Source organism: Molothrus ater, chromosome 7 (genome assembly GCF_012460135.2).
Source record: "Molothrus ater isolate BHLD 08-10-18 breed brown headed cowbird chromosome 7, BPBGC_Mater_1.1, whole genome shotgun sequence".
Lineage (NCBI taxonomy): Eukaryota > Metazoa > Chordata > Aves > Passeriformes > Icteridae > Molothrus > Molothrus ater.
The window spans coordinates 17,207,382-17,221,225 of NC_050484.2; the positions used below are offsets into that span (position 1 = coordinate 17,207,382).

General features: G+C 36.8%; 1 protein-coding gene across 2 annotated transcripts in view; it reads left to right on the top strand.

Moving 5' to 3' along the window:
* The window catches only part of OLA1 (Obg like ATPase 1), a 118,997-nt gene that overhangs the window by 58,836 nt on the left and 46,317 nt on the right, over positions 1 to 13,844 (top strand). For both annotated transcript variants that reach the window (XM_036386617.2, XM_036386614.2), the window contains exon 5: positions 11,378 to 11,553. In XM_036386617.2, coding sequence (XP_036242510.1) covers positions 11,378 to 11,553 — 176 coding nt within the window. The remainder of the gene's footprint in view (positions 1 to 11,377; positions 11,554 to 13,844) is intronic.

Genomic DNA, 13,844 nt, shown 5'->3' on the forward strand with positions numbered 1-13,844 from the left:
CAAGCAATTTATTATTTTTTTGTTGGGATGGTTTTTTGATGATTGTGAAGGAACAGACTTAACATCCAAAATAAAATATTAGTATCGAGTTTTGTGTGGTCAGCTTTTACATGAAGATTTGAACATTGAACAGGAAATGTTGCAAACCCTCTTTATCAAGTTTAGCATCGCAGATAAGATGCAAATTATATATTACCTTGTGTTTTTAGTATTTCAGATTCTGTTCTAAAAAGGTCATTTGATATTTCTTGTAATTGCAAGCCTGTAGTGTGATGTGAGGTCCTAAGAACTGTGACATCTCTTAATTTGTAGAGAAGTAAACATGTGAAAAATAGTGTGTGAAAAATAATAAGCTGTTAACCTAATGATGCAGCTAAAGCTAATGATATATTTAAAAATTATTGTTATTAATTTTTATTACTAGAAACCCATAGGCAGCACTTTTCTAAAATTGGAATTGATTTGCAAAGGATAAATCCTGATTAATAGTATTGTTTCTTTTGCATTAAATTTGTTTTACATTATGAATATGGGTCAGAATGTCCAGAGGGAAGGCTTTATGATGAGGCGTATTTTTGTAAGGTAAATTTACTGAGAGGCATATTGCTTTTGTTTTTAAAGCTATTTTATTCACTTAGCCACATTGCACTTCATTACAAATTCATATAGGGCATATGCATACCTATGGCACTGGTAAAACAATATTTGCTGATCTAAATCTTTACAAACTCTCATTTTTGTTATACATCAGCTGGTCTTCCCTTAAGTATGTTTACTCCTCCACACTTTCCTTGTGCAACAAAATAGCTCCTTAAAGGTGCAGCACTGAGATAATGGAAAGTAAGGTTCTTTGTTAACATGTGATGGACTGAGTTTACAACTCCTCGTAAGTACTCTTCTTCCAAATACTGTGTTGTTCTTCTGGTAAACAATGAGTGCTCTGTAAACATAGCTTTCTTTTCCCTCACCAGTCAAATTCTATAATCCATTTTTATAGCATTTTTGTAAGGCACTGCAAGGACTTTTGACAGCTTTGTAGGGCTGTTGTTTTATCATAGCAAAATTTTAACTTTTAGAATATTTGGAATCTTCTTGGATAACGCATTTCTCGTAGCTGAAAACTTCTTACTGAGTTTTTTTTCCCTTGGTGTTTATATATCTAAGTTATTGCTTTAAATGCTTTTGAAGAGAAGTTGCTGTATTGAAACAATTTTATACTCTTTGTTGTGGGTTTCTGGAGGGTTGTAATTTTGCATTCTGTGCTGAACTGAACTGCTCATTCTCTTCATTATTTTGCAAAGACCAACCTTCCAGGTTGTGAAGAATGTGGAACAGGGAGCTGAGCTATCTCTGCACAGGAGTCAGAGTGGGCTCAGCAGAGTTTAGTGGCTTGGACTTTGTTATAGCATTAGGAATTCAGAGTGTTTCAGTAGGAGTACAGTCATGGTAGCTGCTAAGTAGTGCTATTCCAAACCAAATAAAAACTACAGTGCTCAAGTGGGTTTTTTATATTACTGCACCTTTGACATAATCAATCTGTGACTCAGATAAATAGTCCATGAATAATTAAGATGTTTCCTATGTATCTGGTCATTCAAGGCTAGGTAGAACTGCCCTGTGTGTTTCTGCTAATGGCTGCCAGTTGCTATTCATGACCTCTGTAGATATATTGTCTTAAAAACATAGTCACTGCTAGCAGTTATATTTTGTAATGGCAACCCTCAGAGATTGCAGATATGACTGGCACCATGGAGCTTGACACTGAGTATTCCTGAAGAGAAGACCAGGATGACTGACCTTCAGGAAAAAGGGGCAACATGCAGCACAGACATAGGGTGTTTCTGGAGGCAGTAGGAATGCACAGTTATACATATGGGCATATTTCTACTTTCCAAATGGTTTCTGCTTAGGAAACTATGATTTTGTACAGTGTAGATTCCATCAGATTACAAATATATAAATTTCAGTCTACTTTTGAGTAGGAAAATCTGGATGTATGGTACACAGAGACATGTTATCCACTGATGTTTGTGGCCAGACTTTGCTGCGTGCTGTATGCTTTATGCAGGAAGTGCTGTTGCAGAACACTCACCAGGGAGGGGAGTTCTCTGGAGAATCCTCCTTGTTCTGTTTGCTTCTCTTTTCATGACTTAAACTCACAAAGCGAGGGTTTCAGTCATTAGAACAGAAAATAACATAAAACAGAATGGGACTGAGCTCAGGGTGACAAGAGCACTTGTCTCTGAAGCAAGCATATGCATTTTTCAGGTATTTAGGTTTTTGACCAGGCTAAGTTCCTAATTGACCCCTTCTTCCAGTTAACACAATTGTGGTTTGTAAAAATCTGAGCAAAGAGGCTAGTTTTTCCTAGGAAATTTATAACAATTTACGTGACATGCTAACCATCTCAAAAAGTTTTACATCGAGTGCTGCCCTTCCCAAGGTGTCTTTTGATAGTGAATCTGTGTCAATTACCCAGGTAATGTTTTGCAAGAAAAGAAATTTAGGAGTATGCCCCATTTGTGTCCCAACTGTTTGGTGGGAAGTTCAGTGATAGTATTTAGAATACATAATGAAGGGCAGTCAGAGCAAGCCCTTGGCAAACAGGGACAAAGGGCTCAAAGATTTATTACTTCCACTGTCAAATAATGTCCTTTACTCAGTATGACCAACTTGATGGCAAATCTCAGCAGGTGGAAGGTTTTGCCTGTGAAGGGATGACTACAGCCACGTAGTGGCTGTGGTGCCAGGATGAGAGCAGTGGCAAGTGAACACATTTTACACCTGAAATAAATCACTGATATTTGCCAGGCACACTCAAGAGTGTGGATTTTACACATTCTGGAGCAGGATTTTACAGAGAAGCTCATTGGAGTTACTATCCTGGGAACAACTTTTCTCTGATAAAACTGCCTCTGTCAGGAGCTGGATTGTGTTTTCTTCTGCCAACTCTCATGTCCTGAAGTGAATTGCTTTGCCTCAGTGTTTCCCGGGGAGATTTTAATTTTTATCTCTGACCTTGTGCAGTACTCGATTTACGAGTACTTTTATGCAAATGTAAATTCTTTGTATGCTTAAGAAGTTGATACTTCAGTCATTTAGAGTCCTGTATTGCTTCTCCATGCTCTCATTGTGTGTCTGCTGGTGCAGAAGTAGACGTGCCCTTTTTTGTCAAATGCTCCCAATAGCTTTGGTATTGAAAGGGCTGCCATTCAGCTGCTGGTTCAGACTTTTGGGGAGCGGCTTGCTCTCTCCTGACTGCTGTGGTATTAGGGCTCAGCAGGGTAAATGGAGCTGCTTGTCTTTTATATAGGTAAGTAATGAATTAAGTCCTAGTACTACACCAGTCAAGAAAGCCCAAAGCAGCTGCTTTTACCATCCTGTGTCTGTATAGCCATATGGTACACATAAACTGTAATGTTGTGTTCAAAGTCATTAATGCTTCTCCTAATATTCTGAACTGGTTTTTGTTGCTAAAAATCAGCTAAACTTGAGAATAAAAACAAGTGTTTTAAATGGAAATGAAAACCTTTTCTTATATTTTTACGATGCAGGTAAGACAAAATAATTATTGCTAGAGTGACTGCTTGCATTTGAAATAAATTTATACATATTATTTTAAAAAAATCTAGTTAACTTTAAAATATGTAAGTTTTCTTGTCATTTAGGGTTCTGTGAAGCTGATCATCAAGAGGGTTGCAAATCATTGGCGGTTTCTATTTTCAGAGTTCCACATCCCAGAGTAATTTGCTTTAATTTCACCCAATTTAACCTATACTTCACACCATCACCATTCAGCTTTAATAGCTATGTTCTATGCATAAGAAAAGCAGATAAATGTCCACAATTAGACTGCAAGTGATTACAACTAGTTAGGGCTTTATGAAGACAAAACTTAAGGGGCTGTAGCACAAAACAAAGCCACAAAAGATGTCTAAAAAATTCTTTCTTCAGAAGTCAAGGTTTACTACAACGTTTTATTTAATGTTTTTTGTTGATTTTGCTTATGATTTTGCTTATGTTGAAGAGGTAGGCAGGTGCATCTTCTTCAACTGAAAATTACTCTGCTTAAAGAATATTGGGTTTGTGTTACAGGTGATTAATTTCACTTGAAATTAGCTTGTAAGGGAAAACATGCTAAACCTACTTTATTTTTGGTTCTTTGTTAACATGTGCTTTGTTTAAGAAGCTGTAAAAATGTTGATTCTGATGGTAGTATTTTCTCCTTCTAATAATAAATATGCATAGTAAAATGTACTATCATCAAAGTTTAGTACATTCTGTATTGTTAAATATACCTGTACCTCAGTCAGAAATAGCAGTATCTTTTACAGTTTAAATCTTTGGAATACTGATGATAGCATGTCAAGCCAGTCTAAGTATAGATATTAATTATAATTTTTTTTTTACACTTCTAGTCTTGTTTTTTTGTAGCTCAAAGAAATACCCTACTTGCAGCTTCCCACTCAAGCTGCTGTATTTTAGTTTGTTTTGTTCTGTCCCCCATTCCCACAGTGAGTGGCCAGATAGATATTATTGCTCATTTGTGTCAGGGCTTGGACCGGGGGTGTGTGTGTACCGTGATGTGACGTGCCCGGCTGTGCCGAGCAGCTCCCTTTGATAGCACTCATTGAATGTATGTGCAGAGGAAGTGCAAGTACCAATTATTCTCCAGCTCTGGTTTGTGCTGGTGTTATTAAACATTCCCTTATAGTTTATTGACAAAAAATGCTGATCATTACCCTAAATACCAATGGGAGTTTCAGCTTGTGATGCAGTTCAGATTCTGATCAAATTGTAAATGTCCCCCTTAATTGCAGCATAACATGTACAAATACACTGCTTACCTTTAGTAAATGAATGCAAGATGCCAGAATGCCATTATGTGAAGCTTTAGTGTTAGCCAAATGTTTGGTTACATTTTAGTTTAAGGGTAAGGATAATTAGAGAAATGAAGCGACTGGTATATAAAAGAGAAATTAATCTTGAAGATAATAATTAATTTCCATAATTGCAATTAGGAGCAGAATAAGATAAGTTTAGGAGTAGTATTTTGATTTGGATTTTAGCATCTCAGTGGCAGCTTGGGGCAGCTAGAAACAGTAAGGTCTAGGCTATAGGCAGCTTCTTCGTTTTTATGTCGAACTAGTTTTATATGCTATATCATAAAACTTTCAGTCCAATCAGCAACTACATTTAAATACTGCAAATTGTGGCAGCAAAACAATAATTCTGCTGATTAGCCCCTTTCCATTTCTTGTAAGTGAACTGTTTATGCTGTTGAGTACCTTTTGAAAAAAGAAAAAGCCAAAACAGCCTTGATTAGTCAAGGAGTAATTGGATGACTTGATTTTAGCAAGAGAATGAATTGGTTGATGATAGCCTGTAACTAAGTGTAGTGGTTCTGTTCAGATGAATACATAACATACAGTCATCAGATCTTGACAGGTATAACATAAGCAATGCAAAAATTTCTGGAGGCTGAGAGGTAAATTTTGTCAAAGGAAGTTTGAAGCTGATTTTTGAAAGAAATGGGAAGAAATGTGCATGCCATTAGATGATACCATTTAAAAGTGACATTCGTTATGGCTGTCCTGTATACATATTTATGTGCTCTTAGTTTTGCTTGTCAAGAACAAATCTAGACTGTGTGTCCTGGCTGCCATCAAGACCTTACAAACTGACAGTTCCTGCACTTCCACAGGAAAAAAACATAATCAAGTTGCACATCTTCTCCATTCGTTTTGTTTTCTGCATTTTTAAGCCAATAATTTGAAAGAAATGTGCACAACCAGCTATTGCTGCATTATATCTTTAATGCCACTTAAAAACATATATTTGAAACACCCCAGATAAAGTGCTCAGCTAAAGATAAACCCTTCCCCAAAACTGAAGAATATTTCAAGTCTGAACCTAAGGACAAGAGAAGAGGGAGCTGGGTGTGGCAGTGGTAATTTCCAAGCTCCTTACTTCTAGTAATTTCAGCTTATATCATTATTTTGAGGCTGGTAGCTGGCAAAAATGAATCCTGCTCCAGTATTATGCTTTACCACTTTCCTGTCCAAATACTTGTCTTGTTTTAATAGCAGTATCTGGATACTGCTAAAACATTAAGGGAATTTACCACAGCAGATTTTCACTTGCAGTGAGCCTGATGTTTTTAACTCTGTAATCTTTGCTCTTGTACACTAAAGGAAGTGACAGGGTTTTTAAAGGTAGAGTGCAAATCCATCAGGATGTTATGGGAGATTATTTGAGAAAAAGCTTTTATATATAGGATACTTAAAATAAGAAACATGGTTTCTGTTCAACTTCCTTTTGACAAACTTCTGATAAAATTATAGTTTACCTCTGCTAGGATATGCAAGAGAGATACCTGAGAAGTTGTAATGATTTTTTAAAGTAATTAAATTACTAATTAGAGTTTCCCAGTTGACCTTCCTGTTACTGCTGTGTGATTAGCTTGGCTGTTGACAAACACATGGTTCCTTGGGGAGATTCTTGAGTAAGTCTATTTTATCTATGTATTTTTTTGCCCATATGGCAGATTGATTCCTTTTTCCTCTTACAGTAGTATGCCATAGTTTCCTGCAGTAGAAAGAAGGCAGTTTTGGAGCACAGGCACGATAACTCAAGGAAGAAGTCAAAAGGAAGGTGGTGTGCTTTGGGGTAATGTTTGAGAAATGCTGAGGCCCCTTATGTTTTAAAAGCAAATGCATTGGTGAAGATGTGGGAAGTACAATGGATTTTTATTTTATTCATTGGAGAAGGTCATTGTCCGTAGGTTATACTGTCTTGAGAACACAGTGGTGTGACTAGTTTTGGAGATGTTAATTGTAAATATGCTTTTTAAGTAGTGTTATTTTAAAATAAATAAAGTAGTTAGATCGATTTGTTGTTTGTTGAACTTCCAAAATATCATAACAGCTTTTTAAAGATGAATTTTTTAGCACAACTTTGAAAAAATTAATTTCTTAATGAAAACTTGAGATGCTAGACCACAGAGCTCAGCTGCCTGTATCCTGCAGGTGTGCATGTACTACAGAGGACATTGTGTGAACAAGTTGCTAACCTTGTAAACCTCCCTCCTATTTACAGACATTGAGGCCTCATTATGTCAGTAAGAAGACAGACATGGTTTGTTTGAGGTTCACAAAATTTAAACACACCTCTTCGTCAGTGTGGGCTTTACCTCTGACACGTGGCCATGTTTGCAGTCTGTGCTGTTTTACAGCCATCCCATTCTAGTCCTTTGCTTCCTCATCTGGATGCCCTGTTAGTATAATTTTGGGGAACCTTTGCTCCCTCATTTTTCTGCCAAGCTCTCCCAAGCTATATTCAGCTTGAGATCAAAATAAGACTACCAAATGTCTGTTTTCCTTTCCCCCAATATTTTTCTCATAGATTCTGTTGTAATGAGAGAGCAGCATCAGATAAACTAATATGAGGATTTTTTTGTCAATGTTTGTTTTTCATTTTTCTTCTTCAATGTCCATAAACAAACTGATTTTGGGGTTTTTTTGCCTGATACCCAAGGCAGTCTTACCTGGTCCTTCAGAAAAACAAAATTCTCATTTGTTTGCTGTCATCTTCTATCTCAAGACTCACCTCCCATTTTCCCTGCTTCCAGTTCAGCAGTTTTTTGTTCATCAGACTGTTTTTCTACATAGTGCACCATACCAGCTACTAGTCTGGTGCTACTCAGTGTTCCTAGCCTGTGTCCACCTTGTGCATCATGTTCATTGTACAGCTATTGCATTATCTTTACCTTTAACTGGACAGTGATGGGATTCTTAGTACTCCAGTTGTTGTACTTTAAAATAAAGCCTTGTTTCTGTTTTGCTGCTCTGTGTGCTGCAGGGAAGGTGGGTCTATCATATCATCTTCCCTAACAAAAGAGAGGTAAAGGCCTTGCTTGACAGAGGAATTTCACACAAAGGCAGAAAGACAAAGTAATAAATAGCAAAATGCTATTAACAATCTGTTACAGGTAGGGTTTGTAGATTGAGATTATGGTTCTTATTTTCATCATTGAAACTTGTAAATAATATGCACATTTTCTTGTTTAACTTATTTATAAACTCAGTTTTGCAACTCCATTTTTTCCTACTACTTTGCATTTTTATATAGGCAGTTTCTAAAATCAGGTACTGAGTAAAACATTTTTCTAGTAGTTTAACTGCTAGTTTCTCACATCTGTACTTTTTCCAAGAGATCTTATCTCTTGCCCAAAGCCTAATTCCTAACGTTCCCACCAGTTCTGGCTTGCTATGTCTGCATGCAGCTCTGCAGACTGGAATTGAATTCCCTACAGTGCTCAGTGGGATTTGTAGCAGACCATCACTACAGAGCAGGCTGGAGGCTGGCATAATAGATTGTTCAGGGTACATCCCACATGGATATTGAGACAAAGTTAAAAACTAAGGCTCTTCCATCCGAGTGGTGTCACTCTGCCTTTTCCTTCCCTTCTTCTTGAGTCTCCCTCATCCCTGAGGGAGTATCCCTGTCGTGTCTCTAGCTAGGCTGTTGGTCAGAGTGTGATCTGGTTTAGGTTGATGGCTGAAGCTGACATAGAAACTCTGATCAAGAGATTCACAAAAAGAGCTCAGTGTCTTGTTGCCTTGAAAAATCTCTCATTTGTACTAAGATGTGGACATTACTGCCAGTTTGGTCTTCTGTGTGTAAAAAAATATCTTAAAGCTATCACTTTCGTATGGACTGTGTCTGTCTAAATGGGAATTCCTCCAAATGTAAAATTGGAAATTTAAACTTAAAATCCATGCCTTTAATGGAATATACAACTACTGTTCATTCATTCCATGAGGAGAGTCAAGCAACCCAGTGAGGAGGAAAGAAGGGTAAATTGTTGCCTCTAGTGGGAAATCACCAGCTCAGTAAGAGGGGCTTTTTATGCAAGCAAGCAACCGCCTGTGCCAGACACAGATCTCTTGTCCTCCTGTTGCCTGAGTGAACTGCAGGATGGCTGCTGACACAGGCATGATGGAAGAAGGAGACTTGAAGAAAACTCTGGCAGAACATTGAAGGGACCATGGGTTAAAGGCTTTAGTGGGCTGAGAAGAGAATGAAGGTGAAGCTATAGAGTCACTTTTGTAGGGGTGGGAATACACTGAATTAATTGGGTTTGAATGAATAAAGAACATTTTTTTTTGTGAAAAGGAATGGGAAGATGTGAAGAAATGAAGCTGTTGTTGAAGAAAAAAGAAAAATATAACTAATATATAAGCTGTGTTTTATTGTTGCTAATTCACCTTACACTTGCTTTTTCAAATAAACTTCTTCCTTAAGACCAAAACAAACTGTTTATTTTACTTTTTATTTTTGTGTTCTAAATGTAAGATCTTCATGGTCATGCAGCTTTTCCCCTGACTTAACAGTGTGGGGATTTTTGTTGCTTTTTAAACCCATGGACACTAGATGCAGAAGGATGTGAGAAGATATTATTTACATGGTCATGGAGGCTTTTTTTCTTGATATAAGGAAGAAAGTTGAACTTTTAGTGAATGAATGCAACGTATCTGTTGAGAAGGCTGAGGCAAGTAGACTTTTTGTTGGTCTGTGTGGTGACATCTTCCTGCTTCTACCCTTTTTATTCAATATTTTCCTTGTAAATTAGAACAGAGTAGTTAAGCTGTTCTCTAATATTTGCTCATCTGAACAGCCTACATCCCATTCTGTCAGGTGTGCAAGTAAGGATTTATGGAAGACAAGGGCTATGGGATCTCTTCCTTGATTGCCTGGCACTGGTATAGATTAGTGTGGAGTGTTTCCATTTAACAGAGCAGCCTGAGCCTGTTCTCCCATCATGGCCAGCATCAGGATCTGTTGCTGAGGCAATTCTACTTGTACCCAGCGAGTTCACTGATCAGCTTTGGAGAGTAACAGTTAATGAGAGAGGAGGGAACTTCTGGTAACCACTATTTGAAAGGCTATTCATAAGTTTATGTAAAAATGGTTTTGATATTTGACTATGAACAACCTTTTAAACCTGTGTTCCATGTGCGTTGGTGTAGGAGCTTTGTTGCTAAAATCTTGGTTTACAGTAAGTTTAAACAAAAGATGAAGTTTAAGGTGTTCATGATGACAAAGAACCCCCACAACTTTCTGTATATCAATTAAGGAATTGTTTATTGTTTACCCTGTTTCTTATGTTTTTCAGTACAAGAAACATCTTGAATTTTTTTCCTATGTAAGAAATAAGTTTTAACTTTGGTGATGTTCAAGAAACATTCTTTTCATGGTTGATTTCTCATGCATATCTTTAATATTACAGGTTAGGCATGCAAATACTCTGAAAATTGATCCAGGAAGAATTAATAAACTCTTTTTATCTGTTAATATTTTTATTTTTAAAGCATGTATTGGTTTTTTGGGGGGAGTAGGATTTTTTTTAAGTGATGCTGCTTATCTGATAATTTCAATCCTAGTTGAATTATGTTGCCAGATTGTCATCAGAAGGGCATGAAGTCAGCACACATGCGTCAGTAATATCTGGTTGTTTTAACCTTATGTTTCCAGTTGGCAATTTGAAATTATGGCTTCAACTGCACTTTAAATATGTGATAATAGCATGTGTTTCTAATAAGGGCCAGCACCATTTTGTTCAGATACTGTGAATGGTTGTCACTCATATATGACAAATGCACCTTCATCTGCTTCTTTGATGGCCCCCTAAAAACCATACCCTCAAATCAGGCCGATGAAATTAGCTGCTGTGTAAATTGTGTGTCTGAGTGGTTCATTATCTAATCACCGTCAGAACCACAGTGATAAAGTAGATTGAAACAGGGACGAGGTCTGCCAGATGATTTCAGGCCTTTTTTTCTAAGCCCTGTTTCCCTTGGAAACACTAAGAGTCATTCAGAACTTCAGAATTCTTTGTCTAGAACTTCTTCATTTCTTAATGCATGAAATTGGGCAGCCAGTGAGGTCTGCCAAGGTGATTTGAAAGGTTTTCTCTCCATCATTCTTGTAATCATTACTGTGTATTAAAATGTTCCACGATGTTCAGTTTAGCTACTGTGTTTGCTACTTCTGGGTTAGATATTGTAAAACACACCAGCCATTTTCAGGAAACTGCTCCAGCCTATTTCTTTGTAGGAGAAACTCTTAAATGCTCTAAGTCCTGTCCTGAAATGGCTAAGTGCTGTGCTTTGAGTATACAGAGAGGGAGCTTTGGATCCTGGAGTTGATGTGTAAATTAACATACTAAACCAGTATGAGATAAAACATTGCACAGGACACTTGTACATGGGTGGCTTTTCAATTTCAAACTTTCTTGACTCATTATAGCATGTTCTAAATACATATTTCTTGTCTTTTTAGCTTAATAGGTAATTTAAATGTTGTTTTGTTTTAGGAGCATTTGAAGATGATGATATCACTCATGTTGAAGGAAGTGTAGATCCTGTTCGTGACATCGAAATTATACATGAAGAACTTAGACTGAAGGATGAGGAGTTGATCATGCAGAGCATAGATAAGCTTGAAAAAGTAGCTGTAAGAGGAGGAGACAAGAAATTAAAACCTGAATATGTAAGTACATGACCTATAAAAGTAAATCATTAAGTCTTGTCAGCATTGAATTGAAATATTTGTATTGTTGGGTTTTCTTATTGATCCCACATATGTAATACAAAACTCTACTACTATTTTTATATCTATTTTAAAGTAATTATTATGAGTTGAAAAAATACTAGAATGACTGGCTGTGCTGTCAGTTTAAGATTTCATAGATGTAGCTAATTGTAACTTTTGAAATTCAGCTGTTATTTTCTTGCTGATACAGCTTTGTATGTGAATTGCCAATCCTTTGTCAAATCTACATCAATGTCTAAGTTGTAATTCAGAGTTACTTCTGACTTATTCCTGCTGTTAAGTTCTAGTATTATGTTGATATTAGTATTCCTGTAGCCAGCAAGTGAATGTATTTTTTTTGTGATTGCACTTTGTGTCTTTTAGTGCATGTTAAATTAAGACTGCTAGTTGAAAATAATTTTAGAATGTTGTTGTGGAAATCTGCTTAAATGAGCTCAATTATCACAGGGTAGTAGTGATGTTTCTTTGTAAATTAGTAATGTATAATAATTATCAACTTCCAAGTATATTTTTTGCAAATGGTTGCTTTACTGCTACTTGTCTTTTGAGTCCCCTATACTTTGCCAATAGTCATTCATTTTTCTTTGTCATTAGTATTCTATAAATATTTCAGGTGGTATATAAAATGCATTTTCTAATTATTACAACAGTTTATCAGAGTGGAAATAGATTATTTATGTCTAGCAAGTAATATTAAGAAGATACTGTTTTCTCGGATGGATTTTTTGATAGCAAGTAGTAAGAAAAACATTGTTATATTGGTGCTGCCAGGTTAATTTATTAATATTGAAGTGCACTGAAATTTGTTGACCCTGCCTAGTGTCTGGAAACAGACAGGAGCTGAAAGTGAGCATCCCCCTCCAAAATATTCTGCTCCATGATCCAGTGTTAAAAAGCACTTCTGTGGTAGCTTCTGTTGGTGAAGAACTAGTCTTCATCTGGCATGAAAACTGTTTTATTTCTTGATTCGTCTAGGCCAGAAAAAATAGCTATTGTTGGAAGATTTAAAGGCTTTATGTAAGCCCAGAGAGAGAAAACCTTCATTTAAGAACCTTCATTTCAGGTCTTATCTGTCATGTGAACCCAGCCCTGAGTACATGTGGGCAGCGATTTTTATCTTTCACAAAAGGTTTCACATGCTTAGACGAACAGTGCAGTTTATGCCTGCAGTTTCAAATAGCATCCACACAGTATTTCACCTTTTAATTCATGTTAAAGAAAGGGGCAAGCAAAAATCCTGTCCGTAGCGAATTCAAAGTTCATCCTAAAGCTAAATTTCACATTGGTATGACAGGATGAAAATGAGGAGTGCTGTGATGCTGTTCTGCCCAGCCTCGTGCTCTTCTCACTCACTTTGTTGTGTGGCTGTCTTTGGAAACAGCTTTTCTCAGCTCCTTGTGATGGAACATTCCTATCTAGTTTTTGAGTGTACCTCTGTGGATGCTTTGAGTATTTTATATCACCATGTATGTTCTTCATGTGTGAAGGAAGAAGTTGGCACTTTTGTGATTACAAAGAATCATAACTGAAGTGTGTTTTAAGTAGAATTTGTAATAGTGATTGTGTAACTTAATGGGTGGTAGGTACAGTTATGATTGTATGGCAGGAGTTGTTCTTTGTAATTTTTTGACTACAGGAAGTTGGTATGTCTTTGAAAACAGAAAATATCAGATTATCCTCAAATTAAGGGAGACAGTAAATAAAAAACCTCAAATCTAGAAATGCAATTTAGATTAATTAAAGAAAAATTTCAAATCTTTAATAATAATCTTTTTTTACCCAGCTTCAGTTTCTCATCCATTTCATTGCCTCCTCCTTCAGTCTCCTTACCATTACTTCATCTGTAGTTCACCTGTCAAAATGACTTTGTCACCTTGTATTTGTAACATACACTTCCTGTCATTTGTTGTGTTTCCTTAATCCTGTTTTTATGAACACATGCACAGAAAAGATCAGGGTCTTGACGTCCTGTTGCTCTGCCCGTTCTGTTCCCAATAATAGCTGTTACACATGACCAGTCTCAGCTGAGTTTGTCAACAGCAATAGAGGTTTCAAAGGCTTGAAATTCCTTTGTTTCATGGGAAGGGGTGGCTGAACAGAGTGGGGAGGCACAAATTAATGCTTCCCTTGAGACAAAGGCTGCATGGAGGAACTATAGTCACTAGGGAATCTCTTCAAGGAAATGGGGGGCATAATGCCTCTGAATCTTGCTGATCTTGGACCTTCTT